Raw genomic sequence first — 22,776 nt, forward strand, 5'->3', positions numbered from 1 at the left:
GACTAGAGATGGGCGCGAGTGTCATTTCATTTCTTTAGAACTAAATTAACTTAATTATTTTCTCGTTATTTAACCTGTTCACATGATTTATGGATTTTAAATAAAGGGTACAAATCTTCGCGAGGATAATACGATATATTTGCTATACATAATAATTATATTTTGCATAGTTTATACACAATACATGTTTGAACGCGTACACATCTCTACCAAAATTTGACCTATTCTTCGGGTTAAAGTCGCACATTGTCCGCTCTCTAATAATAACTTACTTTTAACGGGTTTAGGAAGACATTCTAGCTGCGACGAACCCCAAGAACCTTTAATGCACGTCTTCGTATTGGTTGTGCCTTTCGGTATTTCGAATCCTTTCGGACAAAAATACGATAATGTGGATCCGTCGACTGCATCTAAACAGTTGATGGCTTGCCTCTCTCTGTTGGTGCATTGGTAATTTGTTCCCTTGAGGAAATTTGGTGGTGGACACAATACTGAAAAATATAACATTTTGATAAGAGTGGTTATGAAAATAGTTTCTGTCTTATTTTTTTCATGTAATCCGTCTCGAAATAACTGAGACGTTTGGATGAAGACAACGGATGACTTACATTGACAAGTCGGCATCATTTGTGCTGAAGCACATTCGATATTTGTCGTAGTCGACGATAATTTAAAGCCTACGTTACATCTGATGTTCAGAGTGGTACTGGATGGAACAGCATCTCCTGGACTTTTCCCTTTCATGCTGATTATCCATTCGCCATTTTGGGGATGGGGTGGAAGAATACAAGACTTTTCTTCCGACATGTATCTAGTCAGTATGCGGTCCACAAATTCATAATATTGAACTACTTTAGTATAGAGGCTGTTCTGTTGGATATCGCAGTGCTGTTCGCTTCTAGGCCCTAAACTGACCACGCCGTGGATGTAATATCTGTTATTATCTGGATTTTTAAAGGTCAAACCATTCCCACTGTCGCCTTCACACACGCTCGTGCTCTGATTGTATAAACCTGTGCAAATCTTATCACCCATGTTGTATTTGTCAGCAAATGCGGCAGGCAGCTCTGCTGCGCACGTTGTTTCGCTTTTGTAGGGGATCTTCAGCGTTCGCAGCACATCGGAGGGTACTCCACATTCTGCCAGTCCCCACCCTGATACCTAAAAAATTGAACATTTGTGAGAGGCTCCCAATTTCAAGAATCAAATTATGGCAATCATTCTCGTGTCCTTTTTATTTTAAATAGTGATTTTAATTGGTTCTACATACAGAATAGAAAAGTTTAACTGGAACAAATTCTGTAACTTAATGAAGGTTTGTTTATTTTTTTAATTATGTGGGGGGATTGCAGCAACGCCTAACTTTTTTTTAAATGGGGTAAAGGGTAGTTTAATTAATTTTTTATTTTCTTCAATTGCAAATACAATTACTTATTTTTTGTTAATTCTTATAAGCAATGTGTAGGAAAAAATAAAATAAGGAAATGTTTACTGAAACAGCTTTAATGCAAACAATTTTCCATCCACCTTTTAGCACTTCCGGCGTTAGCTGCCTAATTTCATCCCTGATTATTTGTTGAAGCTCGACAATGTCGTTAGGTTTAGTAGCATAAGGATATCCCCATAAAAAATCTAACGGGGTAAGATCGGGTGATCTTGCTGTCCATTCAATTGGACCTTTCTTCCAATCCACCTATTCAAAAACAGTTCGTTGAGATAGGTCCGCACATTTTGAGCAAAATGTGTTGTTGTTGAAACCATATCCGCTGGTCAAATAAATCGGGATCCAAAATATTTGGGAATAAAACCGCTAAAGCAGGAACCAGTTCATCTTGGAGCATAGTTAGGTATTTTTGTCCAGTTAAATTTTCATTGAAAATAGAGAGAGGACCTACTATGAAATCCCCAATAATTCCAGCCCTTGCGTTTGTCTTCTGAGGCCTTTGAGTATGGCATTCACGCACCCAGTGGAGATTTTCGTCAGCCCAATAAATCGATTGCAAAAGTGGAGTTCAACCGGGTTTCTTGCAAAAAAAAGGCAAAAGGCTTGCAAAAAATGTAACAAAATTTATAGGGTCGTATTTAAAAAAATGAAGTTGATGATGGTCCCGGAGAGACGAAACGTTACATATTATTGATTATGACATTCGATAGAGGGCAAAAAGTGGTCATAAGAAAGTGTTCTTATTTTTTCAATATCACCTCAAACAAGGTTGAAATGAAACAAAAACATTTCCAAAATTTCGTTTTTTTTTTCAAATATGTCGAAAACTAATCAAGTTAGCTTTGATTTTTTAGAGGCATAATGTTGGTTCCCTGATTACGCAACTTTGTCCCCATTTAAGCTAGTTTGTATCTCTTACTGTTTTCGAGATCCCTGTAGTGAGATGCGAATTTGTAACAAGCGAATTTGCCTGTATATGGTATATCATTGCAATCATTAAGCTCAGAGAAATAAGCGACAAATATACCAGGTGATTCATATTAGAAAAACAAACGATTGGTGTATGTCTTCGAAACGTAACAGTCAATTGTTTTTTATATGTTTGCTTGAAACTGCAAAAAAATCATAAAACCTGGTCTGTACAATAGCCTCTTTTTTGGAGTGATTTACCGCCTCTGTTTTCAGTTGGTATTGCAGTTGCAGCTGTTTTCTCTCAGGTTGTTCTTCAACTTCATTGGTATGTTTTCATTTGTGGCTTGTTTGGTAGTATTAAAAAAAAATTAAATAAAACATTGGTCATAGTAAGTGCTCCTTTTAATTTTTATAATTTTTCAATATTTCAATATTGTATTGACTGAAAATTTTTTTAAAATATTACATTGTAGTGTTGGTATTTTCACTGTTAATGGCACTGATAAAATTTAAATGATGATTCTTTATCCTTCTTTTCGGCCAAACTCACCAGACCAATATGTCTGGTGTGTCGCTGGGCTTGTTGGTGGACTAGGGGCTCAGCTTGCTATTGCGCATAGACCACACGTTCCTTTACTGGACTTTTAGAGCAGTAGGGTTGTGGTCCACAAAAGAGGGGGAGTTAATTTACTGTTTTCCATACTGTGGTATAGTCGACAGCTCTGTCTATCGTTTGCAATTACATACATAGAAATAAAAGTATTGGGTACGGTCGAATGTTATATCATATTACCTGAACGCCAGACTGAAAGATCTAATAACTAAACTGAAAATACATGCAACATAACATAAGTAATAATACCTCTCCTTCACTCCCGACATGCAAGTAAATGGAATTCAAATTGTTAAAGCAGACGGGTTGTATCACTTCATTGATTTGGAATTCTACTTTCACCACCAGTACAGCGATATCGGCTAGGAAGCGTCTATTTTCTCCTTTGTAATCTTCATGGACTATTATTTTGGATATCTATAGCAAAAATAAAATTGTTTCCCAATGCCGATGCTATGTTTCATCTGTTGTTATAAAAAATTAATACAAAAAATGTCGGTGTCATACTTGTGAATATTGCGCTTGCTCATCTTCTTGAGCTTGATATTTGTTATAAAGTTTCCCAGCGCCTACCATGTAGTCTTCGTTAGGGTTCACATTTCCGTAGTCGTTTGTAACACAATGAGCAGCTGATATTTTAAAACAAATAAAACTTAAATGGTATATGTAAAATTTAAATTCTTGAGTTCGTTCATGAATAAATTTTTAATTTCAATTACAATGAACTAAGAGAAAATTATTTAGTAAAAAATAGCTATGAATATTGTCTGATATAACCTGTTAAGACCACCTTGAGGCTTAAAATGGACCCTCCACAAATATTGACGTATGAACTGTTAATTTTCTGATAAATTGCCGTGACCCATGGATATTGTAATTTTTCATTTGGCTTAGCTCCAAAAATTAGAGGTTTGGCAGTCTCACCTATTTTTTGCCCACAAACTGCAACCAAAGATATTATTTATGTTAGGTAATAGAATTTCAAAAGAGGACATTTTACTTTACATACTCCTGTGTTCCCGACTTTACTAGAAACATAAAAGTGGAGGAACATATCATTATTTTCTGTATAACTGTGAATCGAATGTTTCGAGATATATGGCTTTTTAAGGTTTTAAGAGTGGCATACCTGGCAGACATATAGGTTTAGGATAATTCCAGCTTCCATCTCTGCAAAGGCGTGATTTCGATCCAACTTGTGACTCGTAAAAAGGAGCACAGTTAAATTGTAAGTACGTTCCTTCTGTGGCTTCTGTACAACTGATTGGCATTCCCATTGAGTCAATACATTTCAGTGAATATGTACTTGACGGATATACTGGGGGACAAAGTTCTGAAAATAAAATTACATACTTCTACATTTGGATGTTATCCAAGATTGTAGGATGGTCAAGGATGAAATGAAATCATTAAAAGACATGTTTGTAAGAACAAATTCTTTCACTAAGTTAACGCTATGGCATGAAATTAGGTGTAGGTGATAGTCTTAAGGATAATTTGATACCGTAAATAAGAGACTTGCAAGACCTGGGACATATCATTGTGTGAGTTAAGCTGAGATTAGCAAAGCAAGTCACTTGTCGTTCCTACAGCTATTACGGAATTGGAAACAGAAGAATTTCATTAAATCTACGCCGTTGGATAAAGACCTAAAACTAAACTCTAAAGAGTATAATGGACAAACATCATTTACTTGACAAAATTAACATCAAATACTAATAATTGTGGAGAAAAACCAAACGTGAATTTGTGCTGAAGAGTTTACTCTTACATGTGAGAAACTAATCTGATTGTAACTTCTAAAATTATGTTTTTTTTTTTTCAAGAAAATTGTAATGTAGTTGCTGAAGACAATGATTTGTGTCACAGAAGGCTGTCAGTAAAGCATTTGTTAGAGACTTTTCACCTCAGTTCATTGAATGTCGATTTCGTCATACATTCAAAATCTGATAAGTACTGAAGTAAACAAGATGCTAGAGTTCCGTATTATAGAACCATCTAAGTCTATTTAGTTTAGTCCAATTGTTTAAGACCGTTAACAAATATTGCTTTTGTATAAACTTAGGAGAGATAAATTAACTAAATAAAAAAAGAGGCTTATCCATAACTGTATATAAATAGTATGTTGGGTATGTTGCGCAATGCAAAGGTATTGAGTGCTATTGATTTAAAGAGTGATTATCATCAAATCCCTTTGGAATCTAATAATAAGGAAAACGGAGAAAACAATTATGCAGTCCTCAGAAAAGGGACGATTCCAATTCACGCCTACGCCATCTGATGCACCTGCACCAATCCAGTATTTCATAGACACAATTGTACGGTGTGAACTAGAAGATTCTATACTTACATATTATTTGGATAACATAATTATTGTTACTAAAGACTATCCATCTCATTTAAACGTCATTCAAATTGGTTTTAATCGTTTATTAAATGCTTAATCTCCACCAAAATGTGCGAAAGATATTAGGTGATTTGGCTGCCCAATTCCTTGGTATAAAAAGTTTATCCTTAATTTTGCAAGATTAGTGTCTTCCTTGACGAAACTCAATCGAGAAACTTAAATGTTTGTGTGGTCATCGGAAGCATAATCTGATTTTCTTTAGTAGGGGAAAGATTCTTTAGTGTCTCAATTTTTTAAATCTTTTTCTAACTCATAACTTTGATGATGAAGATATGTGGTATATTCCATAAACAATTTAGAAAGTCAAATATTAAAAATGGATTTTCAAAGTGGAACGAGATTGGACGAGGATTTCAGCAACCTTAGTAAGAGTGTTGCTATTAGTGTCAATGTAAAAGTTTTGGAAATTGAAGCAAATAAATGTACCAGCGGCTTTCCATAACAGTGAATTAAAAGGATTACAGTACAAAGAGAAAATTCTAACTAAATTGTGCCTTATATGAACTTATGGAAGTGCTTTCAAAGATTGAAAAGATAAATAAGTGACAGTATGCATAAAATTCATAGGTCAAAGTGTGATAATCGGAATGATTAAATTTTAAATACATTTGATTTAAAAAGTAAACATTCTCTATTACTAAAAGTTGCTTACTTTGACAGATGGGGAATGAATTCCATATTCCGTCACATACCACGTAGGGGCTTTGCATGGACAGTTTATATCCGTTATTGCAGTGGAATTGAATAACAGTTCCTTTTGGCACTTTCTCGCCTGGTTTACCAGTTCCGCTCAGGAGTTTCCAGTCACCGTTTTCGGGAAAGGTCGGAAGTGAGCATCTAAAAAGTTTTAGAACTGATTTGAATAAGAACCGTCATTGAGTTAAATCCTATAACAAGCAGAATATATTTTTGTCTTACTCGCTATATCCAAGTTGCCGTCGATGTCTTGTATAATTGAAGTCACCAAGGAAACTGTTTGAAGCTTTAATTATATCTGTAATCATTATGTCTACTTTTATAAAGAATTACCAATAGCTGCTATAAGTATTGCCAGCCATTTCAAATACTGTAAGTTTACGTGTTAAATGAACAGGAAAATTTTAAAATGAAATAACGAGGATTTAAAATTAAAATTAAGAATTCAAATTTGGTGAGAATTTGTTTTCCAATGTTTAGAACAATATTTTACTAAAATTTGTATTATCATATCCATAACAAAAACCGACCTTTTTTAAATTATTCCAAACATTAAAACAAATTTTTATACTTACCAAAGGAAAATAGCATGCATTCTAAAATAATGATCGCATTGTTCATAACCATTGTGTATATTATTCAGTTTATAATTGCAATGCTATTGAATAGTATTTTTAGGACAAGCAAAGTTTTAACTCGATGAACTATATGGCCTCTTTGCGATAAAAATAAAGTAATCTTCGAAGTCAATAACATAAATAAATTGATATAATATTTAATATGTACAGTATTAGATTTCAGTTAGACTAAAAACAATAAAAAGTAGCTGATGGATATTTTTTTTTCACAAATTATCGATGCCTCTAGATTTTTATATATCATGACTAGTACTAAAAAACAATTTTAGAATATAGGTAAATATGGTAAATAATAATTTATTATTCAAATCAAAAGTAAATATGATAAAAACTAGTTTGCAAAATTAAAAATTTACTTTCTCTTCTTTTAAAAAGAAATATAACAAAAGTTAATAATATCTAATATATAAAATTCTCGTGTCGCGGTGTTTGTTATCAAACTCCTCCGAAACGGCTGGACCGATTTTGATGAAATTTTGTGTGCTTATCGGCCAGGTCTGAGAATCGGTCAACATCTATTTTTCATACCCCTAAATGTTAAGGGTGGTCCACCCCAAATTTTTTTTTTATTTTTTAGACAAAATTTTTTATTTTTATTTTTTTATGATGTGGCCTTAAAAAATACATACAATCCTAAATTTTCACCCTTCTACCATCAACCCCTATTTTTTAATAGCGATATTAGTAATTCAATAATTTTCAACCCCGGTCGATAACTGATCAATTATCACTTGATAATTTTTTTATCCCCGCCAGGCGTCGACCGGTGTCACTTCTGACCCAGTAAACAGCACGGAGTAGGGATGAGATCTCTCACACAATAAGCCGTTTCTCACCCCCTACAGTTTTCGGCCATTATTATTATTGTTTGTGCATGAATCGTAATAGTGACGTTTACTATTATCATTAATAAAAAAAATATACACGATATACACTGAATAACACTAAATATAATATAGATGGTAGAATTGAAATTTATCTATGAAAAATCTACTAAAATAATCCTAGGTATAATTTATATGGCAAAATAACGTTTGCCGGGTCAACTAGTAATTTATAATTTTCAAAACCAGTAGTTTAAGTATTAAATAAAATTTAATAGTAATGTCTTTAGAAAGCTTATATATTTTAGGTTCTAGAGATATATGTAGATAGGATACCTCCTGTTTTACGAAGTGGTAAAAATTACTAACCTCTATTACTCGTACTTTGGGAAATATAATTAATTTTTGAAAGCAGCGTTCGTTATTTGCTTTTCTACAATGTGTAAGTACATAAGTAAGTAAGTAAACATTTATATCCTCAAGTTATTACAATATGAAGTTATATAAATAGAGAAAAAAAATTGAGATTAGAGAAGAATAACATAAAAAACCTAATTAAAGGTGTAAGGAAAGTATTGTGTTGACGATAAATACCAACATATTTACATATCTGCGTATTAACACAGTAACATGTAAAATCTTCAGAGGCCTGTATTCTTCCAAAAAAAAAAATATTTTCTTATATAATGATTTGCTCCTGAGGCACTCGGTTTCGTGATAAAGGGTATAAAATATTAAAAAAAAAAGTTATATCTCCGTATAAATGAAAATATTAAAATTAAATCTTATCTGCACGATACATAAATACATAGAATGAGATATACAGGGTGTCCCGAATTTAGGAGGCAATATTTCAGGGTCGAAAAAGATTACTTTTTCTTTATATAAACATGGATCCAAAAATTCTTCCTAAGGAAGTTATAGCCAGTTAAAGGGGCCACTCTGATGATGGTTTTTTCTAAATAACTTCGAAACCAGTTGAGATAAATTTATGAAATTTGGTAACTAGCTTAGCTCAGTGCTCAATCCGCTACGAAAACAAAATTTACAAATTTTCATCACATACGTTCGAACACTGGGGGTCAGGGGGGTAAAATTTACTGTAACTTTTTTAAGCTTTGACTTTTTTTAGCGTGCACAAAAATCGGAGTAAATGTCCTCATTATTGAGTGATCTCACCCCATTTTATGGATGTCGTGCGTTGTCTTTGTCTATTCCCATCGTCCCCCATTATGACAAGTATCTTTTATCCGGTTATTTTGGTGATAATTGTGTTATCAATAAATGCAGTAGTTTGATTACAATAATTAAAAACAATAATATATTGAGTCTCGATTAATATTTGGTTAAATAAATGAACAGTTAAATTGTTACTTATAAGATACTTACGTATCTGTAATGTATAATGACAATCTATTCGTCCGATCAGTTAACCAATTAACTGTAGCAGCCTAGTGGTTTATGACTTTAATACAATGATATTTAAATTAAAATTTAAGGAAAATATAAACTAGATCTGAGTAAATAATTACTCAATAATAGTTAAATTTAGAGAACAAGTCAACTCTTACTAGGTTTTACTTACTCAGAATAGAGTCAAAAGTCACTCACTTAAAAGTTAGCAGAAACTCGGATTTGAGTAAAATTCACTCACTTCTATTGCAATAGTTTCACTCATAAAATTTTAGTGGTACCTACTCATATTAATAGAGTGAAAACTTCACTCAATAGGGTGTTAACAAAAATAGATGCTTTATTGAGTAAAATTGAGTGAATTTTTGTTTCAGTGTAATAAAATACCTGATCTCGAAACTAGTCGTATGTAATCAATATCTACAGGATTGTAAGAGTTACACAGAAGAGTAAGAGTTACATAGAAAACTTTTATATTTCCACTAGTAATATGAACTCACATTTATCTATTTCATGTTTATTTCACGTTTAATAAAATATATATTTTTAATACAGGAATATGTCTTCAACATAGAATCAGCAGATGAGAGAATCTTGTTTGCTTTTTTGGGTTTTTTGTGTGTTTTACCATTACTTCCAGCTGCAACGTTAATCGTATTCAATTAATTCAGTTGTGGTCAAATATTCATTTTGCCGCTATTGTAACACGTTTTTGTGAAATGTTTGCTCGTGCTGTCTTAACCATTCCTGATACACCACTTTGTAAAAAATTAAACTGGAATATAAATGTAAAACATTATTTCAATACAATTAGGTAATACAAGTATTTTTATTACCTTTGTTTTTAAATGTACTGAAAATAATTACAGCCGAGATGTTGTACAAGAGATGACATTACTGTAACTCGATATCTTAGCGATCCAAAATTTTTTCTGACACTCCTTGCTTTCATAATAAGTAGCCACAGCGTGAATGTAGTATCTGTCATCCTCCGGATGTTTCGCAACTATACCTTTGCCGCGATCTTCAGGCAGCAGACAGGAAGATCCATTCTTAAATTCAGCACACGTGTTATCCAAAGAGAAAAAAAGACGTTTGAAAGCAGAAGGAAGCGCACAGCCATCGTCTGGTTTATTTTCAATTTCTAGAGATTTCAGTGTTTCAGCACCTCTCCAACCTATCATCTGCGTTAATGAAATAAATTAAAAATATATTACTACATCGTAAGTACAAGGGAAGACATCGCAAATATTCATAGAACATTTTGATAAAAGTGTCAATTTAGTGGTTTCTGTTTTTACTACATATGTACGACGTCTGTTCAGAAAATAACCGAACTTTTTTAATTATGCGTTAATGGAGATATTTATTTATTTTATTATACAGAAAAATCCCGAATGTTATGTAGAATAAGAATTTGAGTTTGCCTATTCCAAAAAACCATTGCTAAATTCAGGGGAACAACAAACATACAAAAGGTGGCAAAATACTCAAATAAATAAAGAAAACATTAAAATTATATCACAAATTGTTAATTCCCTATCCACATTCTCTAACTTACCATTGCCGCATCGCCATCTCTAAACCAAAAGTCGCTTAAGTCAGTAATACATACTGGTTGTACAAAATTATTGAGTCTGAAAAGTTTCGACGCTACTACTAAAGCTATATTGTAGATAGTCTTCTCCGTAGCTTTATACCCAGGGTGTACATTTATGTAGGTAATCTAAAATAACGTATAATCGATTTAGCGCTAGCGATAGCACATCGAATATATATTTACATCAGAAATTTGAGTCTGCATGTCTCTGGAATCATTAAATTTCCTATAGTGTTTCCCAGCTGCTACTAGATACTTTTCTCTTGGCATTAAGTCACCCAACTCATCAGTTACACACTGAGTAGCTAAATTGAATAAACAATAATGTATAACTAATAATTGTCAATTATGATACAGGAAATATTTACACAGTATACTCACCAGTCACTATAACATACTCAGAAACCAACGATCCACCACAGGCATAACCATACTTCTCTTCCAAGTTGTCGTCTAATTTATAAATCCCAACATTCCAGGGATATTCCGATCCTATACCGGAGTCGTCGACAACTTTTTTACCACATTCTGAAGAAAATAAAAATCGAAAGGATCGTCAGTTTGAACATCATGGCACCTTAACAATAATTTAGTGGAAGCTTTTACAAGACGTTAGCAAGTTTGCAAGTCAAATGTATAAATTTTGACAGGTTTTTTTCTCCTCCTAATAATTTATTTGTCAGTTAAATCTATATCCGTCTCATAAAAAACACATTTATAAGAAAGTGACAATTAAATTTAATAGACAGTTGAAAGAAAAACGGCCCTTCGTTTAGTTCTAAGCAAGTATTTATATGTATGTGCTTCTGGCTGTTAAATTCTTAGATTAACAATTTATCCAAGGAAAACTAGTCTTTGTAAGTGTGATGCAATTCTTGTGAAATATCAAGTTACCTCGAGTACATTCTGGTTTGGGCAATCCCCAAGACCCTTTTGAGCAAGTCCTGTTAAAGGAACCTTCTGCCTGTGTGTACTTAGAAGGGCAGGAGTACCACATATGGGATCCCTCGATAGCCGAAGAACAGGCGATGTCTTGTCCCTCTCTATTGATACATTTATAATATGTTTCTGTAGGAAAGGTCGGCTTTGGACACAGCACTGAAAAATGTGTAGTTATTGGTGATTTGAAAGTGAATAAAAATGGTTATATGTTAATAGTTACTTTTATTCCTATTGTCTATGGAAACACGAACTGTATTTTGGTGTTATAAGACTGTTCATTACAGTATTAGATTTGGACTATAATGAAATTTATATACATAATACTATTTATAGTAAACTTTCTCATGTGCTTTCATTTTTTGAACATTTTACATTTACACTGTGAGGATACACGTTTCCTGGTACGCCTCTGTGTTCATAGAAAATAACCAATAAGAAATTGTATCGAAGCAGTTTTGCCTGTCTCAGGAGCACTTGTCGTGCCATAAATCTTAAAGAATGACGACCCTTCTAGGTAGCTGACCGTACCCTTAGGCAGGCAATCTGCGACATTCTCTAGTCTAGTAGACCGGCTCATCAAGTGGTTGTAACCCAGTACCTTTATTATTTCAATTTTTATGTCAATCAGTTATTTAATAAAGGAGTTCTACCTGGCGTGATAATTATTTTGGTGGACAACGTATACACCACAACCTCATTCTTCGAAACGAGTAAACACAATCTCTTACAAAATTAGTGATTTTTCTGGTGGTAGAAAACCCATGGTATTTTCTGCATGTTGCTATACATCTGAGAGTAAACTATCATCATCCACATAACTAATTTTGTATTCAAATATTCAAATTATTTAGAAAATACCAGAAAATTGAAGCTGGGTATGCAATTTGGGTTATAAAACGTATTCTACTAAAAGAAATCCTAAAATCAGAGGAAAAATCCTCAAATTGACGACACTATGTGAATGTCGTCGAAGATATGAGTATTGACAGTAGATTTCATGAAGATTCAGTCCGAAGCCAGTAAAATAGTAATAAAAATGTTTAATAAGAGCAGACTGCAATACAGCATTTTGTAATATTACAAAAATGAACATTATAAATATTGAAACAATTTTGTAGGATTTAGAAAACTCTATTCTTCCTCAAGTTGACTTGTGATTTAAAAAACCTAAAGTAATACAGAAAAGCTTAAACTATTCTTCAACTTGGAGTTTCGCAGAATATTATACAGCATTATTTAGCAGTTGTATTAAAAGAAGAATATTAATTGTATTTGGCTTTCCACGTACCTAGTTGTTAATAGTAATATCAGATACTTACTCTCACAAGAGGGCAAGTTATGGGCTGTAGTGCAATCAACGCTTCTTTTGGAAGACAGTACGAAACCCTCGTCACATTCAACTGTCAGAATCGTGCTCGATGGAACGGCATCTCCCGGTTTCCACTTTCCTTGCTCTGTGGTCCATTTGCCGTTTTGGGGAAACGCGGGCAGTATGCAGTCTCTAACTTTAGGAGCGTACTTTGTTAAAAGGCGATCTACAAATTCGTAATAAGAAGCCACGCTAGTGTAAAGCGCGTTTTGTTGGATGTTGCACATGTATCCAACTTGATGTGACACACTGACGATGCCGTGAATGTAATATCTGTTGTCCTCTCGATATTTGAAAGCCAGTCCGCCGCCACTATCTCCACTACACACGCTCGTGCTTTTATTGACGAAACCGACGCAAATTTTGTCTTTTAAGTTATACCTATCGGCCCACTCGGAAGGTAATTCATCGGCGCAGACCGTTTCATATTTGTAAGGGATCACTAGGCTTCTTAGGACTTCCGATGGCATCTCACCTTCTGCAAGGCCCCACCCTGATACCTAAAAAGTTATGAGTTTAAAAAAGTGTCTTGGGTGTGTCCTAACATTTGCTAGATAGAAAAATAATACCTCTCCTTTGTTCCCTGCATGCAAGTGGATGTTTTTCATGTTCGTAAAGCAAACTGGTTGTACTTTTTCGTTTATAGACATTTCTTCCTTAACCACTAACACGGCTATATCTGCAGCGTATTTTCTAATATCTCCTTTATAAGCTTCGGGAACTATTATCTTGGACAACTGAAACACAAATTTCAAAGAATCGCGTTATATAAATATTATGTGGTAGCACCCAAAAGGCCGTTGAATGTTGAAAGTATTTTTTAATCAAAATTAGGAGCAAATTTTTTATATCAGAAAGTACTAAGTCAGAGTAAGAAAAAATGGTGTAGTTTTTAAACCAAATATACATATTCTTTGAATTTTTTATTTAATTTACTCAAAAAACACTACTTTTTGGACATTTTTCCATATAATTGGTCATATTACATAATACTTTTTTTGTGCATCAAGATACCGGCAAGCGGCTACTGATTTGTGTCCATCACAGTTTTTATGTATTATTTGATTTAAGGTAAGTAAATTCCTCTTTAAACTTTTTCAAATTTGAATTGAGAATTTATTTACCTAGATGCTGATACTTCATAAATATTACGTCTTAACCTTAAATATAACTATGAAATATGTACACATTCCAAATTATATAAAATATTTTTAAGTTTGTTTTATTTATTATTTAACTGTTAAATTAATTCCTTTTGACAGCTTAATAAGCTAATATGATATAAAATAAATACATTTCGAATTAGTTTTTCTATTATTCAAAATGTTTGGTTAGTTGCGGTGTATATATGTAAATATCTTTGGAAACTAAACCTTTTTCCATAAAAAATAAGTAAATGTGAATAACAGGGACAACAGTCGAATTGTTCTGAAAAAATTAACACATATTGCTTTATTAAAGCAATGTTTGGTAAGTTTACTTATTACGTAAATAATAATTAAGTTTTTACTATTACTTCTAAATATTGGGCACGTGTGTCCTGAGGTGCTTGATATCTTCTGTACAGTTTCCCGACTCCAACCATATAATTTTCCTTTGGCAGCACATCGCCATAGTCATTCGTAACACAGTGGGCAGCTGTAATCAATTTGTAAAGTTTACTTATAATTGGTATATTATGCAATAAATTTTAAAATCCTTTTATTTATAAATATTTTAGTTTTATATTTATTATAGCTGAATAAAAGAACAACATTTTTTGTAATAAGTGATTTACTTACATTTCTTGTGAAATATGCAGAAACAAGTATCAAAATTTCAATCACGCATTCAACTCAAGAAAAACAACGACTTTTGTCTAACAGTTTTTTTCGAAAATGTAAAGTTTTAAATATAACAAATATTTTATTTTTTTTTGTAACTGCTACTACTAATTATTACAAAAATTAAAAACTGAAAATTTAACTTTGAACGTCTATAACTTTTTTTGTGAATTAAGTGGTTAAATTATTTTCCCGTCTGTTCTCCAGAACCCGTCACTAAACTAACATTCATTTCTGGGAACACTGCACATTTTTGTTCAATCAATAAAGAGCTCGCTAGCATCATTTTAATGGGTACAGAATACCGGACAAAATTGTAATCTTTAGAAAAAAATATGCATGGTTAAAATTTTGATATTTATTTTTGGACTCCCTATATTTCGTACAATAATGACTATTACACTAACCTGTTAAGATCACTGTTTGACTTAAAATAGATCCTCCACAAATATTTTCGAACGAATCATCCACCTTTTGATATACTGCCGCCACCCATGGATGTTCTATCTTTTCATTGGGTTTTGAACCGTAGATCAACGTCTTTGTGTCGTTGGTAACTTTTTTCCCACAAACTAAAACATAAGACAAATATATAGTCACACCGTCAACATCATTGTATGGGAATGACCTGGCTGACACACCGGTTTGGAGTTGTCCCACTTCCCGTTTTCGCAGAAAAGTGTCTTCTTGTAGCCAAAAGGAGTTTCGTAGTAAGTTTTACAGGTGTATTCCAGATTCGTTCCGTGCGTAGCTTCCGTACAATTTATTTCCTTCCCTAGTTTGTCGACACATTTTAGATCGTATGTATTCGAAGAGTACAATGGAGGACACAACTCTGAAAATTATCATAAAAAATCACAGAATTTTTATGGAATTGTATCAGCTAGCTAGTAGCGAAGATACTGCCTGTCTATAGGTTTTTATATCCCATAAAGCATCATTTTTAAGTAGCAGAATATTAAAAATGGTACTGACTAACTAATAAATTCTGACTGCGAAAGTATTAGTCAAGTATTGTTTCTATTAAATTATTTTTGGTTAACCAAAAATCTCACTCTGAAAAAATTAAACAAATAGATTCATAAATTATTATTTCACGCACTTTAATTATAGTCAACGTTTCGAAAATCAATGTTATTACTTCTTTTGATATTTGTAGTTGACAAGGATACAAGTTTATGGAATAATACACGTACACATGTACGGAATTACACCAATAAAATTTGAACTATTAAACCTATTTAAAATAGAAACGCCACTCATACTTTTAAAAATGAAAACAATGAGTTTCGGAACGTTAACTAATTGAACTGCTTGATATACTGTGTATTTTTTTGTTTGCCTGTTTTTTCAGCGTCAGATTTTTAATTAAGCAAAAATAGATTCAATAGTAATAATACCTATAGTTCAGTCATGCAAGGCTCAGAAATGGTGTTTTCAGGAAAAAAAATGTAGAAGATTTTTTTTCTCACCGGTTCTACATGTTTTTTGGGGGTGCTGAATCCGAACCTGAGGTTTGCCACCTCATTAGGCGTCGCCAGTAAAATTGCAAAAAACCTCAAATTTTCGGCACTTTTTTCAGTTTTTTAATAACTATACCTACCTAATTCGAAAACTAAGCCTTTTTTTATTATAACTATGATATCCCAAATTAAAGTAGACAAAATTTCCTACATATAACGTATGACAACTCTAAAGTCTGGACAATCCACAACATCGTTAGATCGTGTTGAAAAAAGGCATTTCTTGACTTTCCGCTAAAAAAGTTGAAAACGTTATTCTAACTGCGCGCATTTACATTTACATTTTTTTCCTGGAAAAAACCTTTGCTTACTGGATTACTACCACAAGAGAGAGAGAGAATAAATTGAAAATATTTTAAAAGTTTATCGAAAACTTATTGTCAAGCAATAGACAGGAGAACACGAAGGGCTCGATTGGCAATTGCCGAATGGCAACATGTTTTAGAAAAGTTTTGGAAAATTATTTTCTAAAGTATACTCGTAGAACCACGTGTGGTATTCAATAAGTTATTTTTGAATATTAAGTCAGAAACACTTTTCCATTATGCTTTGGGGAGGCATTGGTTGGAAGAGTCGCACGGAGCTTGTTGAGATAAATTTAAAAATGATTGATGACTGGTATATACGCAACATACGTTAAATTTGTGTTAATACATGACGGGCTTAAGCCGCTAGAACAGTGATCCAGTACCTTGGGGATATCGGCATTGAGGTTCTAGAGTGGCCACCAATGAGTCCTGATATTAATCCTATAGAACATCTATGAAAATTGCTGAATAGGAAGAATGGAATCATATTCCGCAATATGATAGAACTAGAGGGGGAAATAGTAAGTACTAAGTTTTTATTATGTTACTTTAGATTATTGTTATATTGTCGTTATTGTTTACTTTTTCTAATTAAATGTTATAACCAAAGTCAGGCTATTTTATTAGTTCCTCTACGAATCTGATGTCAAGCTTCAGTATGTAAATGTTTTGTCCTTGAGAACATTGATCTGTTCTATTGAGTTAAAACATATTTTTTTCTAATTTTCTGTAAGGTTATTAATTAAATTCAAAGGGTAATTGTCAAGTTGTAGTAAGATTTCAGTGAATTAGTAAAACTATGACCCGTAATTTTAAAAAATTCCTACTTGTTGATACCTGTATGCTTTAGTGAGATGAGACACTGCTATTAATCGCGCGTAACGGTTCCTAATTTTCTTCGACATTATGTTCCATTCATGTCGAATATAGATTATCCCATGCAATGTTCACTATCTGAAAAAGCCTGTTAATTTTAATGTTTGTAGTCCACTTAGTAATTTCCTAGGCAGGGTTTGGATATTTGGAATTAAACATTTGCTGTTAACACATCCACAGCCTCCTACAGTAGATGTAGGAGGCTGTGGCACATCTCTGTGCTCCACCGCAGTTTTTGAGAATATTGGACTCATTTTTTCGAGTGACCAAATCCCTATTGCTTGTTTCGTCTTTAAAATAACAAGGCAATATAGTAGAATTTCTTTTGCAAGCCAGACGATGTGCTCTTGTAGCATTTTATCATTTTCAAGATTTGTTCTCTATTTAGAAATGCACAACTTTACTTTGTTTTTCCGGGTTCTTTTTGTACCTAGTATCTTACAATTTGTGTTTGTGTCTATTTGTCTTCTAATTTGTAGCCTTCTTCTTCCCAGAATGACAGAAACTGCTTCCAATTCGATATTTTCCCTATCATAATATTTATACATGCATATTCGTTGATTTTATAACTGATTTCATGTATTAAACTGTTTTTTTTTTTATTAATTTTGTTTTATGCAAAATGAAATATTTCAAATTATTCTCGTAGTAATAATGACAGACGGTTATTTCCACTATAATTTTTTCATTGGTTTTTAGAACGGTCAAAAAATAATCACAAAAATAATCCTTGCACCACTCCTTGGCTAAACACTCAAATCAAGAGAGATAAATACTAAAACAATCATATATAAATTACTTAATACGTTAACATCTTGAATTCCTAATATAAAATATTATTTCTTCGGGAGATAAATTGTACGCATGTCGACATCAGTGATAAATAAAAATATGAATAATATAATAAATAATATTTTCTTTGCTTTCTAAATTAATAGCTTTGCAGATGTAGTAAATCTAGTAAATCAATTCTGCTTAGCGACAATAACAAATAGAATTTATTGCCTAATTCATATTTTATTTCAATAATATTAAAATTTATTCATGAATGGAATTTTATCCATCTTAAAATAGAATTATATATTGTTGAGGTTTGTGCGGCCAATACTTCTGACGAATTACTAATTTTTACTTTACCTTCACATTCGGGAACCGGCGAAGACCACTCTCCAAGACAAACTGATGGAATTTTACTTGACAGCTTATATCCAGCGTTACATTCGAATGTAAGAATGCTGGCTATCTGAACTGTATCACCCGGATTGGCTTCACCATTGAGGAGTTTCCATCTACCATGTTCAGGATGAGGAGGAATGGTACACCTGGAATGGAATATTTTTAAAACTTGAAAGCAGAATCATTGAAGGTTTTTTAATAATATTAACACATCTATTACTTTTCATCCATACATGTAAAATAAAGATGATTTTCTTACCCACTACTACCAGTTTGTCGCCTGTATCTGAAATAAATGGTGTCATCAACAGAGTAACTCGACTTCAATGCACCTGAAAAAAAAAATGTACTCAGTCAAATCGTTTACCTATTTTTAAGATTGTTGCGAGTTCCTGTATATATTTTTTTACAGAATTTTTGCAACAATTCTTGAGATTGTTTTCTGAAAACCAGGTATCCGGGAAATATTGGAAAGAATTAAATGGTCGAATGCTTTCTAAGCTATTGGGATGTTTCATATTAAAATTTCCATCTGGGTGTCCCCTAAAAAGTTATCGACTCTTTTAGGAGGAGGTAGAAATAATGTTTTTCATTTCTCAAAAATTAATCAATTAATTTCGGAACGCAACTAAATCAATATATTTCTCCCCTTTTTGACATTCTACAAGACGTTGATCTAAACACAAGAAACACAAAACAGATTTGTCTATCTAGAAACGTTTGATTATGATACATTCCATTGTAAATTTCCGTCAAATGATGTTTAGTTAATTTTAATCTTGTTTGTTATAAGACATATGAGTTTCTAGAGGAAAAATTTATCTGAACAATAGCAGTATATCTCAATTATTAAATTTCTATGATCAAATGATTTATATGAAGTATTTTGTGTTTCTACTTAGCTTTATTCTTAACAATTTTCTGTCATAATTAATTAACATTTTTATATACAAATAAATTTTCTCTTTTTCATGGGATAGCAAACTTTAAATAATTAGTGTAGAGTGTAGAAGTTAAAGTTAATATTTTTATCATAATCAATTTGTAAGCCTTCCTTGAGTAAACTTTTTTACCTAATCTAAGAATCTAACAATTGAAGGGCAAATAAATTTGCAATTACTATAAAAAAATGTTTTTATTTCTAACTGTAGGTACTTTGAAAAACAAGAAGAAAAAAAATAAGAAATTACTTTTAAATATTATGTAAAAAGAGCATAATAATCATGGAAATTTCCACCAACTTTTAATGGTGTATTCGAAATATGCTGCTCAATGTTAAAAGTATCATTTTTTTAATCCAAAACAAGTAGTATAAAACATAAAATTTTCTAAATAGAGAAAAATGGTGTAACCTATATTAACAATCCCTTTCCCAAAAAACTAACTAATTTTGGACAACTTTTCAGGGTATTTTAATAATGCTTTGAAAAGAGATGAGTTACTAAAGATAACGATCGATGATATGGAAGACAAAGATTCAATTACCGATTCTAAAACTCATACTCCGAAATGTTTTGTGACTTCAAGTGCAGATCAAATGAAGATATACAAGTCGAAGATTTTTGTGAAGTATGTCAGGGAAAAATGTGTTAACAAGTGGTTGGTGCCAATAAAATAAGGAATGTGTCATAAGAAATAGCAATTTATCTCAATTTGCCTCATACAAGGCACTACTTTAGGCGTTCTTCCGCCATTTTGTTAGCAGATGCAGGGGCCGATATAATCAGCATTAGACGACATGGAGGGGGTGGCGGTCTAGTACGGTAGTGGAAACATACAGGGTGTACCACCACGAACTCCATCGATGGATATCTGGGAAACCGCTCGAAAGATTTTTGAAATTGTAATGGTGTGATACAGACGGTGGGGCCTTACCAAGCCAACATATTTTCAAGGTCATCGTACTTCTGGTTATACGGGAAGTCGATATTAACTTTCTTATTTTAAACGGAACCCCCTGTATATTATTGCATTTTTGGAAACAGCATCCATTTTTAAGTTGAAAACATATAACACACTCCATACTTAGGATTGACCGTTTCCGAGATATTTTTATTTTTAAGCAAAAATTGACAGATGCAGACTGTCAGCAAAATTTAGTTTTACCGGAAACATAGGTTTATTTTTTTGTGCAAATTGGACATGTTGTAGAGGAAGACCTAATTTATCGAATTTGACATTAAAATTTGACAGTTTTTATACAGGGTGGTCAAAAAATATGTATCGAATATGAAGTTCAGAAAATGTGGAAAACTCGAAATTTTTAAATGGAAACCCCTAATTTTTTTAACGATGACCTTGAAAATATTTTAGCTTGGTAGGTCCCACGGTCTGAATCACACCATCACAATTTCAAGAAAATCCTTCGAGCGGTTTCCCAGATATCCATCGATGGAGTTCGTGAAATAAAATTTCCAACGCAAATAAATTGTTACCATCTTCAGCAGAGTCTATGGAAATTGCCAATAATACAACGTGCGCAGTAAACTTAAACAATTACAGCAGCAGCCTCATTGAACACCCAGAACTAAAAGCTACGATAATTGGCAGCACTGGATCTGGCATAAATTTAACTCACTGCAATATCTGCACTTTCAATTTACATGTAGTGCAAAATAAATTGTAATAGTCCTGTTTATAATAGTTACTGTTTTGCATTGAAATGTTATATTACTTAAAATGTATATTGTTTAATTAATAAAATCATAAATAAGTTTTGAAAAAATTTGAAATTATTTTGACATTTGTTTTATGTTCTACAACAAAAAAGACTTTTGCGTTCTAGAACATAAAAGTATTTTGCAGCTAGGTGACAAAAAAGACCCACTTTGTCAACTGAAAATTTATGACAGTATTCGAAAAAGTTTATTTGAAACACTCCATCCCTCCCCTAAAATTAATCACTTCCAGTCATTTTCGATATATATATATATATATATCGATGAGATACTATTTTGCGATGTTTTTTTATACATTTAAAAGAAACTTAATTCCTTTAAAATATAGCTTTTACATAACAACCTCCTTATAATTTATGGACATTATCAAATTGTGTAATACATAAACTTACCAAAAGCAAATAATAAGTTACACAGCACAACGTAGGCACTGTATGTTGGCACCATGTTGTATAAACTGGTTAGTGTCTGGACTGAAAATGTGTTGTTATAAGATATTGAAGAAAACAGTCTCGATTGACCAGTTCATCAGGTTATCGAATTAGAGGAATTCTGTAACTAGTAGAGTTTAAAGTTTTATACTTATTAATATTTAATGTTTACTGCAAATGTATCACAAGTAGTGTATCTCAGTATGAAATATAAACGATGTTTTACCTGCAGTAAAATAACTATTATTTCCAATATGTTATTAGAAAGTTTTAAATTAACCTTCCACTTATATTTTGTGCAAAGGAAGTAACGATTTCTTCTCAGTTTGGATTAAAGGTAGTTAGCCTTCGATGCTTCTTGTTTTGTTTCTTGAGTTGAGTAACTTTTAAATGATGTGCGGGATATCCAAACATTTCCCAGGTGATGAAGTCACATGCCAATTGTATGTGGAATGTAAACAAATGCAGTAGACAAAAATATTGCATATTTTATTTTAGGTCATTATTTATATTTTTTTTCCTTAAAACTTTTTGTGATTTTTATTACCAGATGCCTTGCACTGGAGTGTTTTACGTATATTATTATAGTAAAATAAATGACATTTTGAAGCTTGACAACAGATTCGTAGAGGAACTAATAAAATAGCCTGATTTTGGTTATTACATTTAATTAAAAAAAGTAAAAATAAAGACAATGTAACAATACTCGAAGGCAACATAATAAAAATTTAGTACTTACTATTTCCCCCTCTAGCTTTAGCGATAGTCTGCATCTTCCTAGGCATGCTCTGCAGAAGATCTTTGATGGTTTTCTGCGGAATTTGATTCCATTCTTCCTGTGCAGCAATTCTTAATTCTGCAATTCAGTTATGAGCTGGATCGTGCTTGTATATGTCGCTTCAGAGTGTCTCATAGATGTTCTATAGGATTAGCATCAGGCTCAGGATCATTAGCATCAAGAGCAGCTTTATTTTCGCGAAAATATAAGCCGTCGGAAAAAAAAACTTTGACCGATATTATAGCAGCAAAACCTGTCGACGCATCATCATTACCAGCTTGCAAATCCGAGTTGTATCAGCATTTTTTACGATCGTCATACATCG

The 22,776-nt window shown here is 32.5% G+C and overlaps 2 protein-coding genes across 5 annotated transcripts in view; both read right to left on the reverse strand.

The window, feature by feature from the left end:
• LOC108909696 (inactive serine protease PAMR1) overlaps window positions 1-6,739 on the reverse strand; it is a 20,756-nt gene extending 14,017 nt beyond the window's left edge. For 3 of the 4 annotated variants that reach the window (XM_018714103.1, XM_018714101.1, XM_018714104.2), the window contains exons 1-9: window positions 6,648-6,739; window positions 6,295-6,370; window positions 6,029-6,213; window positions 4,099-4,302; window positions 3,747-3,911; window positions 3,477-3,598; window positions 3,219-3,386; window positions 609-1,161; window positions 273-491 (exon numbers count right to left, since the gene is read on the reverse strand). In XM_018714103.1, coding sequence (XP_018569619.1) covers window positions 273-491; window positions 609-1,161; window positions 3,219-3,386; window positions 3,477-3,598; window positions 3,747-3,911; window positions 4,099-4,302; window positions 6,029-6,213; window positions 6,295-6,370; window positions 6,648-6,699 — 1,744 coding nt within the window. In that variant the 5' untranslated portion in view covers window positions 6,700-6,739. The remainder of the gene's footprint in view (window positions 1-272; window positions 492-608; window positions 1,162-3,218; window positions 3,387-3,476; window positions 3,599-3,746; window positions 3,912-4,098; window positions 4,303-6,028; window positions 6,214-6,294; window positions 6,371-6,647) is intronic. The other variant, XM_018714102.1, reaches the window with a different exon arrangement.
• Window positions 6,740-9,448: 2,709 nt separating this feature from the next.
• Window positions 9,449-21,707, reverse strand: LOC108909690. The gene is made up of 14 exons (XM_018714093.1): window positions 21,635-21,707; window positions 18,824-18,896; window positions 18,526-18,710; window positions 15,310-15,516; window positions 15,089-15,253; window positions 14,375-14,496; window positions 13,428-13,595; window positions 12,809-13,358; window positions 11,442-11,645; window positions 10,929-11,075; window positions 10,731-10,852; window positions 10,509-10,673; window positions 9,784-10,131; window positions 9,449-9,722 (listed from the first exon to the last, which is right to left on the reverse strand). Exons 1-13 carry the CDS (start codon window positions 21,687-21,689, stop codon window positions 9,811-9,813), a joined length of 2,484 nt encoding a protein of 827 aa, XP_018569609.1. The 5' UTR covers window positions 21,690-21,707; the 3' UTR covers window positions 9,449-9,722; window positions 9,784-9,810.
• Window positions 21,708-22,776: the final 1,069 nt, after the last annotated feature.

Source organism: Anoplophora glabripennis, unplaced genomic scaffold (genome assembly GCF_000390285.2).
Source record: "Anoplophora glabripennis isolate ALB-LARVAE unplaced genomic scaffold, Agla_2.0 scaffold323, whole genome shotgun sequence".
In the NCBI taxonomy this organism is placed as follows: domain Eukaryota; kingdom Metazoa; phylum Arthropoda; class Insecta; order Coleoptera; family Cerambycidae; genus Anoplophora; species Anoplophora glabripennis.